The sequence below is a fragment of the Colobus angolensis genome, unplaced genomic scaffold, assembly GCF_000951035.1.
Source record: "Colobus angolensis palliatus isolate OR3802 unplaced genomic scaffold, Cang.pa_1.0 Scaffold151, whole genome shotgun sequence".
NCBI lineage: Eukaryota > Metazoa > Chordata > Mammalia > Primates > Cercopithecidae > Colobus > Colobus angolensis.
In genome coordinates this window covers 184382-197762 of record NW_012114611.1, presented here as the reverse complement: position 1 = coordinate 197762, position 13381 = coordinate 184382, and the positions used below count along the sequence as shown (strand labels likewise).

Below are 13381 nucleotides of genomic sequence, written 5' to 3'. Positions count from 1 at the left end.
TTCCTGAGTAGCTAGGACTACAGGCGTGTACCACCAAGCCTGGCTAATTTTTAAATTTTTTTATAGAGATAGGTTCTTGTTATGTTGCCCAGGCTGGTCTCAAATTACTGGCTTTGAGCAGTCCTCCTTCCTTGGCCTTCCAAAGTGCTGGGGTTGCAAGCATGAGCCACCGAGCCTGGCCCAGTACGCAATACTTGATGATGATGATAATAAATGACCGTGTTGCTGGTTTATGTGTTTACTACACTGCACTTTTTTTAAATTTATTTTTTTAGAGATGGGATCTTCCTCTGTTATCCAGGCTGGAGCACAGTGACATGATTATAGTTCATTGTAGCCTCAACCTCCCAGACTCAGATGGTTCTCCCACCTTAGCCTCCCAAGTAGCTGGGACTACAGGCATGTGCCATCATACCCAGCTAAGTTTTGTATTTTTTGTAGAAATGGGGTCCCACTATGTTGCCCAAGCTGGTCTTGAACTCCTGGCCTCAAGCAATCTTCCTGCCTCAGTGGTTGCTGGGATCATAGGTGTGAGACACCACACCCAGCTCTAATTTGGCATATTTTTGGGGGAGAAAATGGAGAATTTTTTTGGTATTGCAGCCAGAGGAAATTTGTCTTCCTACGTATTTGTATTTTTCTCTTGATGTTATTTCATTCACCAAACTTGATGGGTTTTTCTTTTCAGGCCTGGAGTTCCAGGAGCCCCTTTGCCAGGAAGAGCCATTCTCTCAATGAATGGATTGAGCTATGGGGTAATACGGGTCAATACTGAAGATAAAAATTCAGCACTGACAGTCCAGGATGTGGGGCATGTAATGCCTGGTGGTGAGTTGTGAGGAGCACCATTTGGTTTTTCATAAAGATTTGTCATCAGAGATAATAGAGCCTGATAAAATACAGAATCTCAAACCAGGATTCCTTAATTCAGTACTTAACTCATTTAATTTCTCAGAGCCTCTCTAATAGTTAAGTCATCATAATTATGCTGACCTTCCTGCAGTATTGTATGACTTACCAATTGTGAATGCTTCAGGTCCACTTCTTTACCTGGAAGGCCAAATGCTAGAGATGGTAAAGTTATCTGGTTTTCACTGTGATTGCCAAGCCATTGGGACTGACAGAAAATAAGAGCATACTGCTTCCATGAGTGTTTTGAGTTTGACCTGCCTAAGGGTAACACCTCATTCATCTAACCTGTTTATTTGGGCTTTGCATTTATCTTTAATATGTCACTGTCTATACAAGCTTTACATTTCAAATATACTTATGTAGTTTCAGGTTTATGTTTAGCATTCCTGTTTGGTATTTTTACTTAATGCCACTCAGTAAAGGCAAGACTTTCTTGGGTTCACAGGATGGAGTTGTTATTTTACAAAGGTTTTCTAGAATCTTTGTCCCTTAACCTGTATTTTCTGTACGTTAGGGATGATGTGCATTGTGAAACCAGATGGACCTCCCCAGCTCTGCAAAACAGATGAAATTGGAGAAATCTGTGTTAGCTCCAGAACTGGAGGCATGATGTACTTTGGGCTTGCCGGTGTGACAAAAAATACATTTGAGGTACATGATATTAACATTTCACAGGGAAAATGTTTGGTGAGGTCAGAATGTTGTGAGGGCAGATCCCCTGGTTGATGGGACATAGCATAACATGTGGTTGAGAGTGTGTACTCTAGAGTTAGACTTGCCTAAGTTCAAATTCTGACTCTGCCAGTCACTAGGTGACTTTGGGTGAGTTGGTTAACCTCTCGTGCCCCAACTTCCTTATCTTTAAAATATGAGTAATAATTGTATCTATGTCATAGGATTGTTGTGAGCACTAGTTGAGTTAATGTTTTATAAAGTGCTTAGAAAGAGCATCTGGCATATAGGAAGTGCTGTTGTGTATCTGTTAGATTTTTTTAAAAAGGTAAGATGAGCTGGGCATGGTAGCTCATGCCTGTAATCCCAACACCTTTGGAGGTTGAAGCAGAAGGATTGCTGAGGCCAGGAGTTTGAGACCAGCCTAGGCAATGTAGCAAGATCCCATCTCTACCAAAAAATTTTAAAAATTAGCCAGGCATGGTGGTGCGTGGCTGTGGTCCCAGCTACTCAAAAGGCTGATGCAGGAGGATCCCTTGAGCCTAGGAATTCAAGGCTGCAGTGAGCTATGATCATGCCACTGCATTCCAGCTTAGGGGACAGAGCAAGACCCTGTCTCAAAAACACGCGCATGCACACACACGCACACAAAGAAAAACAACAACAACAACAACAACAACAACAAAAACGGTAAGAGGCCTCACAAAAATTCACTCTGGTGAATTTACCATGGTTTGAGCTTCATAAATTCAAATTTAATTTCAAGAGTAAACTCCAATTATGCTCAGTTACTAATTAAAAATGAAGACTGTCCTTTCACAGGAGTCAGGTTGCTCATATTATTCAGTCTTTCAGTCAGACAAATATTTTTTGAGCACCTTTTGTGTGTCTGGTAATGTTCCAGATGCTTGGGGTTCATCAGAAAACAAAACAAAGCTCCTTGTGGAGCTCATGTTCTTGTGAGGCCAGCACATTCTAGCTAAACTAGCACATGGTTTTCCTGCAGGCACTTCTGCATGCGAAGCCAGGTTGTAATGGAAACTTTGCCTAGTGAACCTGGAAGTCAGAACAGGGGCGGTTAATTGTCTACATTTAATAATTGGAATTAACCTGTCTCAGGATACACTTTAGGGACCAGAGAAATTCACCATGCCAGGCGTGGGCATTCATAAGCTCTTCAAGCATGTGTTTACTGCCGGTCTCTTGCTTTACTTTCCTAGGTGATTGATTTACCTCCCTTGAACATATATATACATTTAACCAATTTAAATCTCACCCTATTTATCTCTGTCACCCAGGCTGGAATACAGTGACTCAATCATAGCTCACTGCAGCCTTCAACTCCTGGCCTCAGATGATCCTCTCATCTTGACCTCCCAAAGTGCAAGAATTATAGGCATGAGCCATTGTGTCTGTAATTTTTCTTCATGGACTTTTCCTTACTATAAACAAGAGCCTCAAGCAGTGTTTGAAGATACTGAGAATATTTTATTTCATTACCTTTCCTATGAGGCAGTTCCCTAGCCAGAATTCTCAGACTTAATACCAAACTGCTAGGCCTATAGTGATGAAGAAAATTTGAAATCTGCAGTGTAAATTTAGTGATAGTGAAGTAGAATAAAAATCCTACCAGAAAAGGACAAAGCTAGTATCTGGGTTTTCCAAATTAAAGTTCCCAGTATTTTTCTTCCTGGTTTCTTACATTTAAATCCTGAGAGAGTTTACCAATGTAGTTAACATTTCACTGGAGAAAAAAATCTTGATTTTGAATTTGTTTTGTGGTTTTGGGGGGTTTTTTTTAGGTGGAGTCTCACTCTGTCACCCAGGTGGAGTGCAGCGGCGTGATCTCGGCTCACTGCCGAGATACAGCCTCCTGGGTTCAAGCAATTCTTCTGCCTCAGCCTCCCAAGTAGCTGGGATTACAGGTGCCTGCCGCCACCCCTGGCTAGTTTTTTTGGATCTTAAGTAGAGATGGGGTTTCACCGTCTTGGCCAGGCTGGTCTTGAACTCCTGACCTCAGGTATTCCACCCTCCTCGGCCTCCCAAAGTGCTGGGGTTACAGACATGAGCCACCACATCGGGCCAAGATCTAGTATCGACTAGTCAGAAAATAAAAATATTTTATACATAATGCTACCAGGGAGAAAAACTTTTGTGACGTGTATGATAACAGAGAGTTGATTTTCCATCACTCCCATGTGCTAGCTATTTGAGGCAAGTGAAACTCACTTCTTCATCTGTAAAATGGAAATACTAATGCTGTTTCTATAGGATTAATTTGAGGATTAACTGTAAAGCAAGTAAACCGTGCCTGGTACTGATAAGCATTTCGTGTTGTTATAATTATTATTTTCTATAAAAAATAAATCTTAAAAATTATCTGGATGAGGCTGGGAGCAGTTGCTCATACCTGTGATCCTAGCACTTTGAGAGTCTGAGGTGGGTGGATCACCTGAGGTGAAGAGTTCAAGACCGGCCGGGTGTGGTGGCTCATGCCTGTAATCCCAGCACTTTTGGAGGCTGGGGCGGGCGGGTCACGAGGTCAGGAGATCGAGACCATCCTGGCTAACGTGGTGAAACCCCATCTCTACTAAAAATTCAAAAAATTAGCCGGGTGTGGTGGCGGGTGCCTGTAGTCCCGGCTACGCGGGAAGCTGAGGCAGGAGAATGGCTTGAACCCAGGAGGCGGAACTTGCAGTGAGCCAAGACTGTGCCACCGCACTCCAGTCTGGGCGACAGAGCAAGACTCCGTCTCAAAAAAAAAAAAAAAAGAGTTCAAGATCAGCCTGGCCAAAATGGTGAAACCTCATCTACTAAAAATACAAAACTTAGCTGGGTGTTGGTGGTGGACACCTGTAATCCCAGCTACTCAGGAGGCTGAGGCAGGAGAATCGCTGGAACCCAGGAGGCAGAGTTTGCAGTGAGTCGAGACTGTGCCTCTGCACTACAGCCTGGATAACAGAGCAAAAAACTCTGTCTTAAAAAAAAAATTATCTGGGTGCTGTGGTTCACACCTGTAGTCCCAGCTATTCCAGAGTGTGAGATGGGATCACATGGGCCCAGGAGGTTAAGGCTGTACTGCACCATTATCGCACCTGTGACTAGCCACTGCATTCCAGCCTGGACAACATAGTGAGACCTCATCTCTTAAAAAAAAAAAAAAAGAAAGAAAAAAAAAAAAGAAAGAAGGGGTAGGGGGCAGCCATCAGGTAGAAAAAATAGGTAAGAGACATAAATAGGCTACTCACAAAAGAAATACAAATGCCCAGAAAACAAAGGAGAAGAAATTCAGACATATTACTTATAAAATGCAATTAAAGCAATAATGAGATTAATGTCTACTGTCTTGAATTTAAAGACTTTTTTTTAAGTCTGAGTATGGTGGCTCACTCCTATAATCCCAACCCTTTGGGAAGCCAAGGCAGGAGGATTGCTTGAGACTAGGAGTTCAATACCAGTCTGGACAACATAGCGAGACCCATCTCTACAAACAAATTAAAAATTAGCCAGGCATGGTAACGCACACCTGTAGTCCCAGCTACTTGGGAGGCTGAGGTGGGAGGATTGTTTGAGCCTAGGAGTTTGAGGCTGCGGTGAGTTATGATTGCACCATTGCACTCCAGCCTGGGCAACAAAGTGAGACTAATCTCATTAAAAAAAAAAAAGATTTTTTTTTAAATGAATTAACAATGGGATATATTTTTTGGTACTTGATTGGCAAAGTTTGGAAAAATGGATCGCACACAGTATTAGGCAGGACATGGGAAAAACCAGACATTCTAATATGGTATTAGTGAGTGTAAATGGATACAACCGTTTTAGAGGCCAGCAAATTAAAATTGAAAAGACTCATGTCTTTTGTACAGATGCATAAATAAATACAGCACTATTCATTAAAGCACCTTTATAATAGTGAAACATTAGAATGGCCTACCCAGCTGTAATAAAAGACTGGTTACAGTCTAATAGCTACCATTTCCTGAATACTGACTCTGGGTCAGATACCATACTTGTTTCTGCAAATCTGTTTGCATTTCTTAATCTTTACTCCAAGCCTGTGAGAGGCACAGAGTACTCCATTAAATGGCTGCAAAACAGAGGTTCAGAAAAATCCAGGCACTTGCCCAAAGTCTATGTTACTAGTAAGTGGCAGAGCCAGAAATTGAATTGACGCCAATGACTATGCTGTCCTGTCCCCCATGAAATGGCATATTACAGAGCTGTTTTACAAAGTGGGCTAAGTCAACTCTTACTAACTTGGAAGGGTATCTGAGATATACTTTGTAGAAAAAACAAGTTGCAAAAAGTATAATATCTGTTTGAAAAAAAATAACTCAGTACATTTATTTATATATACATATATTTATATATTTATGTATACATGTTTATATCTTCTTAAAGGTCCAGAGAGATAAACAGTAAATTGTAATTATTTGTTATCTCTTTTAAAGGGATGGAATTACTGGATTCACTATTATATTGTTTTTTCACTGAGCATGTATTTTAATAACACTTTTTAAAAATTACATATACTTTCTAAGAAAAAGCAAAGTTTTTCACTTCATTTTGTCTGTTAGGTAATTCCAGTGAATTCTGCAGGCTCTCCTGTTGGGGATGTGCCATTCATCCGGTCAGGATTGCTGGGGTTTGTAGGGCCGGTAAGTGATGCTCTCATGTTGATTTTGTTACATTTGATCCAAATATTTGGACTTTAATTCACAGAACAGAACAAATTCTGATTAGTCCAAGAGTGTTACAGAACCACTTCACTTATATTTAGAGCAGTTCTTGTAAGGATGTCATAAAATGAGTTAGTGTTTATCATTTCCACTACCCAGATTCATTTGACTCCTTCAAACTAAGACATTTTTTATTTTCTTTTTTTCCCCACTGAGGTCAGAAGACATGATGAGACATCTTTTTATTTTCAGAACTCTTTTCACTTATTTTCACTATCTGATTTGATTAACATGTTGCAGTAAGTTAGAGAGTGCTGGAAAAAGTTATCTTCAGTAGCAAAGACAAACTGTAATACAGTGTACAGAGCATTTTCATGTAAACGATTGGCACTATGTGATATGTAATAGTAAATCCTTTGAGTGAAAACAGTTTGGGCCGGGCGTGGTGGCTCATGCCTGAAATCGCAGCAGTTTGGGAGGCCGAGGTGGGTGGATCACCTGAGGTCAGGAGTTCGAGACCAGCCTGGCCAACATGGCAAAACCCTGTCTCTACTAAAAATACAAAAATTAGCTGGGTGTGGTGGCGTGTGACTGTAATTCCAGTTACTTGGGAGGCTGAGGTAAGAAAATCACTTGAACCCTGGGACGTGGAGATCACACCACTATGCTCCAACCTGGGCAACAGAGCAAGACTTCATTTCAAAAAACAAAAACAAAACAAAACAAAACAAAAAACAGTTTGTTATTCAGAACACAGTATTTATAGGTACAAGATGAGAGACAATCAGGACATGAAAAGCCTGTTCTCAAAGAGCTTACAGTGAACTTGATGAGCCCAAGGATGGCAGAGATCTAGGTCATGGAGGGGCTTTGCATGACATCATGGGAAGTAGGATTTTATTTTGTAAGTAGTAGTTATTATTCCTAACTAAGCCCATATCCCTCCATTCATCTCTAATTACCTCCTACCCTCTCTTCTTTTCCACTTAACATCTTCAGTCATATAAGAGATCTAATTTTATTTTATTTCTTCCTTGCCATTTATGGAGGGGCAGGGTGGGTGAGGACATAGATCTAGGAGAATCACTCTTGACTTTTTCACTTAGCACCAGGAAATTCTCAGAGACCCGCCTCTTTTTAGCTTACAGCTCCATGATTGAGGTCCAAGATGGAGCTCCAAGCCTCTCATCTGCATTCCAAGAAACAGGGAAAGGTGCAGTCCTCTTCTTTAAAGGAAGATTCCCTGAAGCTGCTGTGCAACACTTTCACTTATTGGTCTGAACTAGTCCTACAGCCACACCTAGCTGCAAGGGAGACTGGAATGTAGTCTTTATTTTGGTCAGCCATGCCCAGGTGAAAATTATCCTACTGTGAACAAAATGGAGAAATGGACATTGAAGGAATGGCAGCAACTGTCTCATTCTCTTACCAACACCGTAGCTTTTCAGCCTCTGTTGGAAATGGCTGCTTTTTTCCTGACATACAGGTTGAACCAATAGCTTGTTGAGGATATGGGTTATGTCTTACATGGCCCAGTCACTGTGTAGGGCGCTACATTGTGCTCAGTAAATCAGTGAGTGACATTCACATGGAGATAACTACTAGGTAGGTGAATAATGTAAACGGACTAAGAAATTTAGGAATTCTGTAATGAATGAGAAAAGTTAATTTGCTGCAAATGAGTCTGGGAAGATTATACAGTGATGCTTTTGGGGATTTGATAGTAGTTCCCTGCTGCTCTGTTTTCTTATTGGAAAAGAAAGGCACCTACAGTGTTGCTCAGACCTTTCTTTATTAGCCTAGTTCTAATCTTGCCAGATGGAAACAGCATTACCCTTACCAACCTGAAGCAGTCATTCTCCTATTTAAACTGTTTTAATCTCCTCCAAATTCCAATAGTAAATGAATACATTTTTCTTCCTCTGTATCCTCTGAATAGAAACATAAGCAAACTAACACATAAATCATGGCTGGGAAAATCAACTATGCTTGGGTGAAATCCTAGTTGCTTTCTTATAAAGTTCCCCTCTAAAATAAATAAGAGTAAATTCCCTTCTTAGGTATCCTGTGAGAACTCATTGGCTCTAAGATGCCACTCTTTTCCCAGCTGATTTCAGAGATCTCAGGGTGTGAAACGGTTTCTCTAGAATCCGTAAAATATGGCAGTTGTCTTTTTAATACTTTTTAAATGAGATTTATTTAAAGGCGGGAAGTTAAAAGATGTCTGTTTCACTGTTTAAATCATGGAAATCAAGGCAAATCATCATTACCTTTCAGGGTAGTTTGGTGTTCGTGGTTGGGAAAATGGATGGCTTACTGATGGTTAGTGGTCGGAGACATAATGCTGATGACATTGTTGCTACTGGATTGGCTGTAGAGGCAATAAAGACTGTTTATAGAGGAAGGTGAGTAGTACAAAATTCAGATGTTAGCACCTTTTAATGGAATCTAAGTAGATCTTCACATGGTGATTTCAGTTGTATTTTGTCGGTTCTCTTTCCAAGTGATCACATTGTTTTTGTTAAGCATTGCATAAGCCTGGCTTTTTTTTCTTCTTTTTCTTCTTCTTAGCCTGGCTTTTGATATATATTTCACAACATCTGGTTCTTCAGCTGTAACTAAGAGGATTAAGATGCAACTGTATCCTCTACTTCAGATTTAAAGTATTCCATTTGTTGAATCCTGAGGACTGAGGAGAATTCTAAAACATTAACTTCCTACATTTCTTCAATGCAAAAGTAGTGCCATTCAGACTAATTGAGATAGATGCTACTCTTTAGGCATTTACGTCTAAGAATTGTTTCTCTTGTTTCTAATTAAATTATACGATTTTAATGTGGGGATTGAGATAGTACATAATTTCAGATTCCATGGACAAAGTCAATTAGATATCTTTTTTCTTTGCTTATTAATGTAAGAAAAGATATTTGCTACATATTTGAGTAGTTGATGTCCTATTCAGCAGTTTGCAATCATGGATGTCTCTCTTTAAGGCAAACTTGGTGTCCCTTTAAGAAGAAAAATTAATGAAACAGTTTCTGAAATGTATAGTTTTTTTGTAGTGGTGTGGCTTCCTATGAGATGTAAAGTCCATGGGGCGCTATACCTGCCTTTGGTCACAGTCATATCCCAGCAATCGCTAGTGCCGGACACCTGGTAGGTGTTGGGTGAATGTGTGTGGAAGGAACGAAGGAGGGTGTCAGGCAGGCATGCCGGCAGACTCTGCTCTCCGGTGCCTCCCATTCTTTCATGCATTCATTCAACAAACATTCACTGGGTGCCAACACTGTGCCGCTGTCCTGGAGGCTCTGGCTGTGGCAGTGAACAAAACAGGCCAAGTCTCTGTCCTTGTGAAGCTCACATGCTTGTTGTGGGAAACAGACAGGAACCACATAAACAGGGCAATAGATAACGTGAGAGACAGTGACAAGTGCTGTGGAGAAAAACACATGGGGGTGGGGGTGGCCTGCCAGTTTCTATGAGGTGGCCTGAGAGTGCCTCACTAGTAAGGGGACATTTGAGCGGAGACCTCCCTCAGAACCAACTTCATCCTCTCTCCCATGGCCTCTCAGGTCCACTGTGATCTGCCCTGGCCTGGGTCTGACCTCTCTCCCTCCCGGTCTCTGCTTCACCACTTTGCTCCAGGCACACTGGCCTTCTTGCTGTTCCTCAAACCTGCCAAGCTCGTCCCTACCTCAGAACCTTTTCGCTTTCCGTTCCTTCTGCCCGGAAACCTCTTCCTCCAGATCTTCGCGTGGCTCGCGTCCTCACCTCATTCAGGTCTCTGCTCCAATGTCCGCTCCTCAGGGAGGCGCCCCCCAGCCACCCTGCCCTCAGTAGTACGCCACCCTGCACACCACTCCGCCCCTTGTATATTGCAACATGGCATTATTCTGTATTTATGTGTTTGTTCTGTCGCTAACACATAAGTGCCACAAAGACAAGAACGTTGTCTTATTTATCACTGTGTCCCAACATTCATGACAGTTGTGCTTAATACATATTATTTAAATGAATGAATGCTCATTTTCAGAGTAATGATTATGACATTTTCTTTTCTAAGCTACTCATTTCGGGTAGCATGGTGGGGTTGTCTCCTCTCTGTAATTCCAGTTAAACAAAGCAAATAGGACTGGTTGTGAAGGGAGTCCTGATGTGTTTGATCTGTCTCTCTTAGAATTGCTGTGTTTTCTGTGTCTGTATTTTATGATGAGCGCATTGTGGTGGTTGCGGAACAAAGACCTGATGCTTCTGAGGAAGATAGTTTCCAGTGGATGAGCCGCGTGCTGCAGGTGAGCACAGCTTGGGGTCTGTGTCAGGTCAGCAGTGGCAGCAACCACTGCCTAAGCATTTCATTTTCTTCGATCAGCCAGTAATGCCACCTTATTTTTTCTTGCCAATCATTGCTCACATATTCTGGGTACTATTAGCAAAATCAGATAATTAATACCATTTCTCCTTGTGGACCACATAGTATTTTTCTGCTCAGGTTGCCAACAACAGTGGAATTGACTTAGCAAATTCTTTCATGCCTGAGTGTTTACTACTTGTGAAAGTTTTAACTGTCATATGTGGAACACATCTCTGGCAGTAATCAATCCACTTGTCAACAGTCAGCCACAGTTTTACTGTTTGTCATAAGTGGTGCTGACGGTGTAAGGGATCCAAGAAAATACAGCTATTAGCCTTACTCTGAAGGAGCTTTCCTGTGGGGCTAGAGATGCTAGGTGAGATAAACCATGAGGGAAGGAGAATGCTTTGGGCTCAGTCTAAGCAATATGTCTGTAGTGGGGAGCAGGCTAGAGTGTTGACAAGAACCTAGTCTTCGCTTAGAATCATAGACTTGGAATCCCAGCTCCATTTCTTACCAGGTATGTGCCCTTGGGCAAGTCATTTAACCTCACTGAGTTTGTTTCCTAACCTGCAAAGTGGGATAAAATTATCTGTTTTATAGAGCTGTTTGGAAGGATTAAATGAGGTAATTAATTGAAGTATATAGTACCTGCAGTCAGTAAATAATGATGGTGATTGTTATTATCCATCTCTACCAAAATTTTTAAAAAAATTATCCAGGTGGCGGCTCACGCCTGTAATCCCAGCACTTTGGGAGGCCTAGTTGGGTGGATCACGAGGTCAGGCGATCGAGACCATCCTGGCTAACACAGTGAAACCCCCTCTCTACTAAAAATACAAAAAAAAAAAAAAAAATAGCTGGGCATGGTGGCAGGCTGAGGCAGGAGAATGGCATGGACCCGGGAAGCGGAGCTTGCAGTGAGCCGAGATCGCACCACTGCCCTCCAGCCTGGGCGACAGAGCGAGACTCTGTCTCAAAAAAAAAAAAGAAAAAGAAAAATTATCCAGGCGTAGTTGTGTACACCTGTGATCCCAGCTACTTGGAAGGCTGAGGTAGGAGGATCACTTGAGCCCAGTAGGTCAGCACTGCAGTGAGCTATGATCATGCCACTACAGTTCAGCCTGGGTGACAGAGGAAGACCCTGGCTCAAAATAATATAGTAATAATAATAATAATGATAGTAATAATGAGCCAGGTGCTGTGACAGGCACCAGTAGCCCCAGCTACTCAGAAAGCTGAGGTGGGAGGATCGCTTGAACCCAGGAGATGGAGGCTGTAGTGCACTATGGTTGCACCTGTGAATAGCTACTGTACTTCAACCTGTGCAACACAGCAAAAACCCATCTCTCGAAAAATAAAAAATTATAAGAATAGTCTCCAATTAGAGAGGGCCACTTCCTCTCAATTAATATTCCCTTTCATTCTCTGTCCCTTCACTCTTCTTTATTTTTCTATTTAGCACTTAACATCTTGTATGTTTATATGTATTGTTTTCTACATCCAGTATAATATAAGGTAAGGTTAAGACTTTTTTGTCTTTCTTGTTCAGGGCTCAATCCCCAGAGCCCGATAGCTATGCTAGCAGACGTCGTAGTAGGCTCAGTAAATATTTGTTGGCTAAGTGGGCGGTCCAAAGAAAGTGTGGCCTGTCCTTGCTATACTTAGGTATCAGTGGAAGTGTTCCCGAGGTCTGTAACTTCTCTACTTGGGGAACTTGAATTTATTAACTGCTAGTTAATAGCAATGTTGTAGAAACAATGCAAGCATGAGATGGTGGTATTGCTAGATTACTTTTTTTGTGTTTTTTTTTGAGCCAGAGTTTCTCTCTTGTTGCCCAGGGTAGAGTGCAATGGCACAGTCTTGACTCACTGCAACCTCCGCCTCCTGGGTTCAAGCGATTCTCCTGTCTCAGCTTCCTGAGTAGCTGGAATTACAGGCACCCACCACCATGCCCAGCTAATTTTTTTGTATTTTTAGTAGAGATGGGTTTTCACCATGTTGGCCAGGCTGGTCTCGAACTCCTGACCTCAGGTGATCCACCCACCTCAGCCTCCCAAGGGGCTGGGATTACAGGCATGAGCCACCTCACCTGGCTGCTAGATGACTTTTAATATTTCTTTCTATCTCAGCGTCTGTAATTCTGAATTATCAGCTGATATGGCGTAAGCTATTTGTAGTAGAAAATCAGAAAAGAAAATATGCTGAAGATAGACTAGTCAGGAAAGACTATGAAGAAGGTAGAATGGGGCAGATCTCTGAAAGATGGCTAAGGGGCAGGTGTGCAAAGAGAATATTTTTCATACCAATTGTATTTTCAGACAGAAACCTTATTTTGTTCAGAATGAACTTTGGGGCATATAATGGTAGAACCTTTGGTGAATTACACGTTTTCTTCTATTATAGAAAAGTGAGTATACCTGACATTTCCCAAGATATTTGTTACTTTTCCCTGGAAAGCAACTATAGGAATTAACTACAGTGCCAACTTACTAATCCAAACTCTTGTGAAAGTCATTTGGGTTCCAATTTGGGCATGAGATAACAGGCCATTCTTTTCGCAGTCTTTGTAACTTATTAGCTTGGAGCATTTGAGTCCATGGTAGAACAGTAAATGACACCATGTATTCTAATAGATTAAAGGCCAGAGGTGGTTGAATTCCAGGTCTGTGTATAATATAAACTAAATACCTAACTCAGCACCTTCTAAGGAAAGGCAGTGCCGGGCGCAGTGGCTCAAGCCTGTAATCCCAGCACTTTGGGAGGC

General features: G+C 41.6%; 1 protein-coding gene across 1 annotated transcript in view; it reads left to right on the top strand.

Moving 5' to 3' along the window:
• Positions 1–13381, top strand: part of DIP2B (DIP2 disco-interacting protein 2 homolog B (Drosophila)) — a 280283-nt gene that overhangs the window by 230844 nt on the left and 36058 nt on the right. Inside the window, exons 18-22 of the mRNA XM_011936123.1 lie at positions 689–828; positions 1427–1563; positions 6162–6242; positions 8541–8668; positions 10441–10555. Coding sequence (XP_011791513.1) covers positions 689–828; positions 1427–1563; positions 6162–6242; positions 8541–8668; positions 10441–10555 — 601 coding nt within the window. The remainder of the gene's footprint in view (positions 1–688; positions 829–1426; positions 1564–6161; positions 6243–8540; positions 8669–10440; positions 10556–13381) is intronic.